Below are 10,274 nucleotides of genomic sequence, written 5' to 3'. Positions count from 1 at the left end.
TACAGCTATCAAAACATTAAATGAATTCACTTTTGGTGATCCTTTAATTTTTTTTTTTAGTGCCACCACCAGGTAAAGCTTACACTTTGTCCAATACCTGCAAGTTAATACTTGCCAAATTAATGATGTTCCCATCAGCCTCACCTGCACTTTGTGGTTAGTGCTAATTAGGGAATGTAATGTTAGCATGCTAACACGCTAAACAATGATGGTGAACATAGTAAACATACCTCCTAGCATTACATTTGAGTCACAGATTTAAGCATCCCTTTCTCTAAAAGATAAATATCAGCAAATGTTTGAAAAGCTCAGGTCTTTAAACTAGGATTCCTACAGTCGCATGACTATCACTGGGTGTTTATCTTTGAGAAAGCAAAGCTTAGTCTGTGACTCGCAATGCAAAGTGAGGCACATAGAACGCTGCAGCCTCACTCACTGCTGGCATGAATGGTTGTAAACTCTCCTTCTTTAGCCTTTAACCATCTTGAATCACCATCTCAAAGCTTAAAACCTAAAACCAACCCCTGATTTAGCAGGTCAATAACTTCACATGGCTGACCGTTTCAGTCAAACAATAACTTTACTCATGTTCAAAGAAGAAACTGAGGCAGCTTGTAGCGTAGGCATAATAAAACAATTAACGCTGCAGTACACTATGTAAAGGTTTTGAACATTCGGTATTCTGCAGCTATTGAAAGGGTAATTCTTCACAAAACCACACAAGGTGCAAAACAGCTGCTGAACGATTCTCCGTGAGTTTAAATGGTCAAACAATCTGCTATGATGTCATAGAAGGTGTTTTATCAATGAAATAACACCCACTGTGACATCACTGATAGGAATGTGTGGTCAGACATTCTCCCTTTATGAAATTTTAATTCCAGAGCGAAGCAGTACTCTGTGATTTCTTGTGGATTTACCCTTCAAGAGAATACAATCTCATTATTCGTAAACAATCAAAGAGAATATATTTTGATTCATGACAAATTGGTAAAATTGTGCTATTGTTACAGTGGTTACAATATATGCTGTATTGTTGAAAAAGCTATCATAGTTTATACATAATTGATTTAAAAGATTTTTTTAACCATGTCTTGTGCATTCAAGGTCACTCATCCCTGTCATCTATGAATGTAACACCATTGTGCATTATAATTCATCAACATCAGTGTGTGTTGTTAGGTGTTATTGTAAGTGTTTTCATACAGTATATACAGTGTGTGAACATATGCATGCCTTTCCTTACATGGCCCCTGTGCAGTGTATCTTTTGTTATAGTAATCTGTGCTCTTCCAAGTCTCAGCAGTACCTACAGCACAGCAGAACCAGGCTGTAGTTTGTCTTTCTTGCTTGATGACGTGTCCGCTCTCTGTCTTCCATCTTCACCGTACCTCTTCCATGCTCTGTCGTCTGCCCCGTCACTTTAGGTGCCTGCGATATTACAGTAACATCACTTACTAAATGAGATAAAAATGGGATTACAACGAGCCATCACTCTTAGCAGCTCTTCTTCATCTGGCTCTAACTCACCCTCACCCTCACTGTTCTTGTCTGCATCTTCATCTCCCAGAAAACCACCATCATCCTCATTCCCCACCCTGCAGCCATCCTGGGTGTTTCCAGAGTTCGTTGAAGGCCTTCTGTCCTGAGATGGACTACCGGCATGTGCGCCTGGGTGTTCTGATTGGTCTGTTTGGTCCAATGATGTGGAGGGTTGGTCTACCTCTGTGCTTAGAGTCATAGATGTTCGCTCTGGTGTTACAGGAGGTGTTTGAAGAGGGGACATATCAATATGTACCAGCTTCGCTTTTAAAGGTGCATGCTCTGGGGTGGGTGGGGGTGTGCTCGTCTGCTTAGGGAGGGGTGAGGACAATAAAGGTGAATGTGGGGGTGTCTTCACACGAGGTTTGCAGAAGGGTCTGTCTATATCTGCTGCAGCAACTCGGGTGTGACTGCATGGAGCACTGGATTGAGAGGAGGGGTTGGTGGCAGGGTCAGCAGGGTCATCATTGGTGGTTGTCTGTGTGGTTTGTGAATCAGGACGGATGAAAGGTGAGGCGCTAGGGGCATCATGGGTTTCAGGGTTCAGGGATGTAGCAGGTGGTGCATCAAGGTTTTCCTGGGGAGGTGCGTCATCTTGAGGCATGTGTGTGGGTGAACTAGAGGAGCTTTTGGTTGGTGCAGAAGCATTGTTATTGAAGACCACAGGGCTGCACACACTTTCAGTGGGGATGAAGCTGGTGTCAGGTGCAGCAGTTGTTCTGGGTGGAATGGGTCCTCGGAAGGAGGGGAGGTCTTGGTGGGTGTAGAGACCAGGTTTGTCAGAAAAGCTGAAGGAGGGATTGTAGGTTCCATACTCTTCATTGTTAAAGGGTACTTCATCCATGTGCGGCATGGCACTGCGGTGACTCACCTAAGGAGTGACCAAGGTCATTCAGTCAATAATAAGTTTTTGGTTTTTTTTGGACCATGGGTTGGGTTAGTGGGGTAAAAGTCCTTCAGCATGCTTAAGTAGTATATTCAAGTGAACTCAATGCTAATACACTGATGTTCAGCAGGTATAATGTTTACAATGTTGACCTGTCTTACTTTCTGTCTTTCTGTTAACACGCTAACATTTAGACCTACTAATTTGTTAGTTAATGTCAATAGTCTTGCAGGCATTTCATCATAAACCAGATTATTGGACAGATTATAAGTTTGACCTGATGATCGTGCTAGAGAAGTTAGGGAAGTCATCAAAGTTGTAATTCATATTGAGGAAATATGGATCTGTGTACCAAATGTAATGGCACTCTATATATCTACTAGTTGTCTACACATTTCACTCAAAAGCCACAAATGTCAACATCATGGTGGTGCTAGACAACAAGTCAGGAGATCATCAAAGTCTTTAGAACAGATCATCAGGGAACCATGAATGTTTCATGGAATTCATCTGACAGGTGTTGAGATATTTCAGTCTGAACCAAAGTGGTGGATTGGCTGTAACAACAGTATCGTAGGGAAGACAGTCCAGCCTTGAGGGACAATGCATTAGTGAATTTTCTAAATGAATGATTATCTGAATGAATAAATTCTGCATGAGTGTTTTACTTTCCTGATTTATGAGGTACCCTAGACTAATATTTATTGTTAATAGAAATTGGGGCAGCTCACCTTCATTACAGCACTGGATCAAATTTATAACTATTCTACACTCAGTGAATGGTTTATAAAGGAATGGGACAGGAAATCAGGACAAAAGTCAAGAGAAGCTACAAGAGAAAATAAATAACTCACCAGTTGGAACCACCGTAAGCTCTGTGGGAGTATATACAGTAGAGAATATTTCAGAACCTATTTACAAACATTGTGTGTGTGTGTGTGTGTGTGTGTGTGTGTGTATATATATATATATATATATATATATATTATATATATATATATATTTACTGAGATTATAATTGTAAATGATCTCACCACATTGGGGTGTTTGCCCTGGGCCACGCAACCTCTCTGCAGTGGGTCCCTCTTTCCCTTGTGTTTCTTCTTCAGCCACATCACCGTAGACAGGATACATCCAAGTATAGTCACAAATACCACGCTCAGGAACAATGCTTTGCCCAAAGTACAGCCTATCAGGCGGTCATCTCCCAGTGGACTATGAGGGACTGCAGTGTGCACAGACAGACATTTTATATACAGAGTCTGCAGGCTCTATAGCAATGGCATATGTGAGCATCTAAATGTGTGCTCTTACTTGATTGTCCTTCAGATAACACCTCAACCACTACAGTAGTAAAGGTGGCATCACCTGACTCCTGGTCTACAGCCATTACCTGCAAAGTATTGTGACTGTTTATCACATCATCCTTTTTATTTCTTTATTTGTTTTGAAATTTTGATGAAAAACAAAGAGCTTGTGCAATACTGTGAACTGGCTTCACTGAAATTGTAGCAGTAAATATTCAGAAAAAACTGAACATGCTCAGTGGATAAGTCACTCTTGTTTTTGGTTAGTTTTGGAGAAACAGGTTAATTTTTTTTCTTAATTGAATTTAATTGTGTATGCTTTGCATTGCTGCTGATCACTTTCCAAAACAGCCAACCTTCCAGTTGTAGTTGTACAGAGACAGCTAACCTTCATTAATTGGTTTTCTTACTGAATTTGTATAATTGGTAACTGGTAACTGGTAATTATGTTGCTCTGCATGTCAAAAATACTTTGTAATACTATTTATAGGTTGTTCTATTTTTTGCTCTTAACCATCTCATCAACCTAATGGACTCACTATCTCAGTCAACCTAGGAAATAAATCTAAACACTTACAGTATTTAAAAGAAAAAAGATTGCCACATGTAAGCTAAAATAATGTAAAATTTACATTAATTTGTAGTTACTGGTCTAGAACATGATACCAATTACAGATATGGCCTTTTCAATCAAATGGATCATTATTATGCTAGGGATGAGGCTCACCTCTAGAGAGTGTTTTTGATTTGGTTTGAGTTGATCAGTCCTGGCGATCAGAAGTCCCTCCTGTGTGAGTTGGTAGATGTCTGTGTAATTGGATGTAGGACTGAAGGTGAAGTAAATCTTGGGGTTGAAACCCTGTCAATTTGTGGAAAAAAGGAGGTGATGGGTAACAGAAAACTGAACAAACTGCACAGAACTGCTTACACCATGATTGAACTGTATGTGTAGCAGCACGTACATGGTTAAAATCCTGGTCTTGTACATCTAACATCAGTACTTTGCTGCCATAGGTGTTGACGAGAGAGGCAGAGTTCTTCCCTGCAATTACAAAGCCATGATATTCAGCCTTGTCAAACGAAGGATAAAACTGGTTCACTGCCAGGACTCGGACCAACACTGTAGCAACAGAGTACTTCCTGGGGTCATCATCCTGGTATGCCTGGGTGAGAGACACAGAGAGAGCAGGGATAATAATATTAGCAGTAAGAAAGAAAAGTTGGTGTCTTTTAACCCAGCTATTAACACATCTTACCATGACCTGAAGATGCAGTGCTGGAGTTATGAGTCTGTCTCTCACCCCCCGAGTCAGTTTCAGCTCCCCTGTCTCTCTATCCATCAGGAAACGGCCATCATCGTCTCCTAGCATGAACACAAAGTTATAGATGTATACATGAAAACAGAGCACATTTTGAATATCAACTTGCATTGGTGTGTATGGTACCTGAGAGAATGGCATAACTGAGTGGAGAGCTGAGTCCTCTGTCTCCATCCACTGCATGAATGGGACCAGGAGAGAAGTCCAGCACAATGTCCTGCAGCGGGACACACACTTGGTGCTCTACTCATCAGATACTCAAACACTGAACCTTATTTTAACCACAGATGTTAAGACAGTAGCCTGAATAGCCTGGATCTTGAACTATAGTTTTGTCAGAAACTGAACTCCGATTTAGATCAGATTTAGAACTTATAAACCAAATAACACAATGCCAAATTCACCATGACTGCTAAAACATAAGAGCGCCTCACAAAAAGGGCAGTAACCCTACAATTTATGAGTGTCAGCTCAGTTCAGCATTGTTGGCAAGTAACACCTGTGTTGCTTGGATGCCTCTGTTTTTCGGTAAATTAGATACCCATAAAACACTTTCCAAATCAACTGAATTATCTCAAAAATGCGTGAATGATATGGAAAACACAACCCAGGATATTATATGGACAGCCTACAGTATATAACACAAGTAATATGTGTGTGGTGCGACGGAGGGAGGGTTTAGCCACTGACCTCTTCACCCTCTGTGACGTTGACTGTGTACACAGGGCTGGTGCAGATGCGACTAGTCTCATCTTGGAGAAGCAGCGTGCAGGGCAGGAACTGTGGGTACTGGTCATCTCCATCCAGGACGGTGATGGTGATGTTGGTGCTGGTGTTGAAGTGCTCAGCAGTGTTCATTTCCTGAGATAATGACAAGTCACGTTTTTTGGGAGCATTAGCAAATCAAATTTTGGCTTTAGGGATGAATGTTAGAAATGTTGACGAATTTAATTACTCCAATGAATGTATGTCAAAAAAGGAAGTATGCATAACATACCGAGGCGTAGATGGTGACAGTAAGCAGAGTTTTGGTCTCATAGTCTAGAGGCTTGGACAGGATCACCTCTCCACTGTTTGGGAGATCAACCTTGAAGTACACGGCATCAGGCTGCAGAACACACACAACAAGATAAACAGTAATGCAGTGACCGTGTGTACAGTATATGGTCTTTATTGTCAAGAGAGTAAAGAGTAAAGGAGTAAAACTCACTGATGCCTGGTCAATGGAGTAAATGATATTGTCGTTATCTGCGTCTGTGGCCTGGACAGTGAAGACCACAGTATTCACTGGAGTCAGCTGGAAATCACACAAACAGACAGGCAGGCAGGAAACACTTCAGTAACAGCAATACTTTAACCTTGCATGTTTTGCGTATTAATGCGTAGGTTTGTGCACATGTGTTTGTGAAAGTGCCATACCTCACTAATAATAAGAGAGTGGACAGTGTTTTCTGCAAATACAGGTGAGTTATCATTCTCATTAACAATCTCCACCATGATCCTGTAGACGCTCTACAACACCAGCAACAAAAAAAAAGACACATAAAGGTTTGAATGTGGGATGACACTGAGGTGTTATGAGTGAGATGATGGGATTAAGTGTACCTGAAGTGTGTCCTCCTCATAACATGACAACTCAGCCATTAGAACAGGACCTTGAGCCTGAGACACACAGAGATGACAATAGATATGAAAAGAAGACCTTTATGCTATTGCATACTTGAAACTCAGTCATTAAACTCACGATAGCCAAAACAGGCTAGTGCCAAGACACCAGCACAGAAAAACTTAATTTCTAAAGCTGAATTCCATCCTAAAAGCACATAAAATTGAAACATTTCAAGCTATTTTCAAAAAATAAACCCAGGTTACATGACTTTCATGAACATCTTTTGTATTTATTGTTCACTCTCATATTGGCCCACTCGCTTACCTAACAGGTCATACCCATGTACTGTGTAAGTATATACCACAATAAGTTTCTATCACTATTTCTATTAATCAGGTAAGATTACATGTACACCAAATAGAAAAGATATTAAAGCAGATAACACACTTTATGTATTTCTTGTTCTTTGGTTACAATATAGAAAATGCCCATCCCAATATTTTATCAAGTGCATTGAGAAGAAGGGAGGCAGCCACACACTGAATTGATGCTCAAATTGTGTGGAATGAATTTAATTTTACATGTAGAGGCTCTTGATCATATGCTAATTATACTTAATGAAGATGAAAGGTTGAAACTTTGTAGCAGTTCTGAACATTTTTTGTCTACAGTATTTTCTTTATAAAGATAGAGTGCTAGAAGTACATAGACTAGGAGACAGAGAGCGAGAGAGACTGCTAATCTGGTTTACCCTTTAACAGCTGCCATGATTTAAGACAGCTGGCTGAGAAGAGGATGACGGTAAGAGAGATTGTGTTCGGTCCAAGGACAAGGTTATGAGGTTCAATCTCTGATTGTTTGTTCTAAACTTAGATAGGCCTACAACTTCCTCATTGCAGCCCCACACTATTAAAAGCATTCCTACAGAAATAGGATTGCACACATAAAATCCTTAACCCTTGAATTATATTCCTGGCTTCCTGATTATAAGAAAGCTCCAACACTTAGATCAATGTGTGTAGGGGGATATATCCTGAGAAATTACCTCTCGGTCGAGAACCTTGTCAGCTGATGTGTTTAGACGGATGTGTCTTTCATCCAAGAAGAACCAATCAGCATCCTTTCCATCCAGGATCCATTGTACCTCTTCCACTGTGGTGTCAGCCATGAGCTCCGCAACAACTTCTCCTGAAAGGCTGTTTTCTCTGATTTTTGCAAATACATCCTGACCGTCCAAACATCCACCCCACCCCGACATTCCTGTGTAAATGTACACACAGAAGCATATGCAGAGGTTTAGAAACCCACTAATTCTGGCCAAGAACCAAACTCTGAAGGAAACAAATGTGAATTAGCTGTACCTGTGGCTGTGTGCAGACATAGGAGGACCAGCAGTGAGCAGACTAGAGCCGTGGCCTGACACAAAGTCCATTTCAGTTCAGTGAGGGCCATTCCTGGGCTCATTCAGGCCTCAGGAACTAGTTCTGTCTGAGTGAAGAGAGAGAAAAGGAGCAAAGACTATTAACTAAACATGGTTATCCTTTCATCTTCTACGGTATAAATGAGTGGGTTAGAGTGGGCTTTACTCGGTGCCTTGATGGAAACACGTCTTAAGAGCCATCATTAGGTTAAGACCCTCCTCTAATGTAAATTGACACACACACACTCTACTCTGTCCTGTAATTCCCTTTAATCCCCTGTACATGGGTTTCTGCCTTGCTTTCCCCAGTCGGAGAAAGCAGACCAGTAGGATATTAGCCTTCTGTCATTCTTCTTGTTGCTGTGGCTTTCTAAAGGTTGTATTTTCAACAAAAAAAGCAAAAATTATGGAGTAATCATGAATCTGTTGAGAAACGTGACACTATTACTTGACCACTTCAGATATATGTCAAGCACATCCAGCTGTGTGGGTACATGCTTTTGCAAGTCTCTGGTTGCAGTGGTGTGTGTGTGTGTGTATGTATTTGAATGTAGAGCGGGTGGTGCGGTCAGACTTAGCAGGATCTGGAGTCGCATCCAACAATAACTCTGATGCTAAAGGTAAATAAACACATATAAGCTTTCTGTTACTCACTCAACTGAGTCAGTGTTATCATCAAAGTGAACGCATCGGCCATTTGTACGGGCGTTTGGCTGACTGACCTGTTGTTGTCAAATCCTCTGCAGCTTGTCCGTCACTCTCCATATCCTACTGGCTTGTGATGGAAGCAGCATCTCTGATTCTCAAACACAAAACCCATGAAAAAACCACTCACAAAGCCACGCTGAAGTTTTTAGGTATAAACAAAGTGACAACAACAACAACAACAGATAACAGATAACACTATCCACATGCACACTCTGACACACACACTAATGCACACATTAACCCCCTCCTTATACACATTAAAAGGCAGACAGCAGCTTATGGTGTGTGTCCTGGGATAAACGTCAGCTCAGAGGCTAAAGCCAGAGGGTGGGGCTTACCTGGTCAGGAACAAAGACTGAGCCAATCAGATTAGAGATGGCAAGAACCTGAAGCTGAGGTCAGAGACTGGGGTCACAAGTGAATTTAACAGATTTGTCTAGTACAAAGACACTTGACCTTCATAAACAGTTTGCCATGCAAGCAGAGCTCAACAGTCAGGGTCTCCAGTCAGCCAGTGGTCAAGCTGCAGTCACTGTAATCCAGAAAACAAACAGAAATGTCATTTTGTTTCGTAAATAAGGTCTTGGCAGCTTGTAACATACTTTAAATGCACATGTATATTTCGGGGTATTGTATAGGTTAGAACTTGTTAGAAGAGTCTGGGCATGCACTTTGGCTACCCAGCTTGCGTCTGTTGGATTTGGTCAATTAGCAATGTGTGACAACTAATGGGGCCTGACAAGGGATTAGCTATCAAACATCAGCTGTTCACCATCTGACGATTAACCCACATCCTTTCACACACTTGTCCCAACATGCACAGGCGGATACACACACACACACACACACACACACAAGGACACACTTAGATGAGGGTGTCTCCACATATCTTTAGGGCTCCTGTGATGAAAGAAATCACCTGGCTCCATGAGAAATGTTTTGGTTAGTGCAGACATGTGAGTGGGTTCCATTGTCAGAGAAAAGCCGAGGGGGGAGTGTTTAAACAGAAGTGTTTAAACACACTGTGCGGTCTGTGTCCCAGAGAGATTGCAGAGGACAAGCATTCCTCTTAGTAGTAGTAGTGCTATAGTAGTACTATATAAATGTTTAAAGATGGTATTTTAGGAAGCACCAACTATAGTAAACTGACACATAGAGACATAGAGACATAGACACATAGAGACTGCCCTTATACTTTTTAAATTTTTTTGTTTTATAACTTTTTAAATATTTGACAAGATTGATCTCATCACCAGGCTCATAAACTGGGTGTTTGTATCTGTCTGCTGTGATTGGAGATGACCACTGGATGTCAGCAGAGATGTTGTTGAAAAAAATGAGGCTGACCCACAACAGCTGGCTTTGACAACTACATCATCTGAACATCTGTGAATCCAGGATATGTGTGTTTTATTTTAATGGTGTTACTTGACATGGCGATCAAAAAAACTGAGGAAAACATTTGTTTAAGGTTCTACTAAAG

General features: G+C 41.1%; 1 protein-coding gene across 3 annotated transcripts; it reads right to left on the bottom strand.

Moving 5' to 3' along the window:
• Positions 1 to 561: 561 nt before the first annotated feature.
• LOC139634288 (cadherin-related family member 5) lies at positions 562 to 9,174 on the bottom strand. 3 transcript variants are annotated; one of them, XM_071500660.1, is made up of 17 exons: positions 8,806 to 9,174; positions 8,025 to 8,151; positions 7,709 to 7,923; positions 6,660 to 6,716; positions 6,474 to 6,566; positions 6,265 to 6,351; positions 6,052 to 6,162; positions 5,745 to 5,915; positions 5,181 to 5,271; positions 4,992 to 5,098; positions 4,698 to 4,898; positions 4,463 to 4,594; positions 3,743 to 3,821; positions 3,463 to 3,653; positions 3,283 to 3,303; positions 1,531 to 2,413; positions 562 to 1,431 (listed from the first exon to the last, which is right to left on the bottom strand). In XM_071500660.1, the coding sequence occupies exons 2-17, from the start codon at positions 8,125 to 8,127 to the stop codon at positions 1,424 to 1,426; spliced, it is 2,550 nt and encodes an 849-aa protein (XP_071356761.1). In that variant the 5' UTR covers positions 8,128 to 8,151; positions 8,806 to 9,174; the 3' UTR covers positions 562 to 1,423. The 3 variants fall into 3 exon arrangements, with proteins under 3 accessions (XP_071356761.1, XP_071356769.1, XP_071356754.1); XM_071500668.1 differs by having other exon boundaries at positions 1,537 to 2,413; XM_071500653.1 differs by having other exon boundaries at positions 562 to 2,413.
• Between the last annotated feature and the right edge of the window lie 1,100 nt (positions 9,175 to 10,274).

This window comes from Trachinotus anak, unplaced genomic scaffold, assembly GCF_046630095.1.
Source record: "Trachinotus anak isolate AG129_WGS33_773 ecotype Australia unplaced genomic scaffold, CSIRO_AGI_Tana_v1 ptg000002l, whole genome shotgun sequence".
Classification (NCBI taxonomy): domain Eukaryota; kingdom Metazoa; phylum Chordata; class Actinopteri; order Carangiformes; family Carangidae; genus Trachinotus; species Trachinotus anak.
This window is presented reverse-complemented; position numbering and strand designations above follow the sequence as displayed.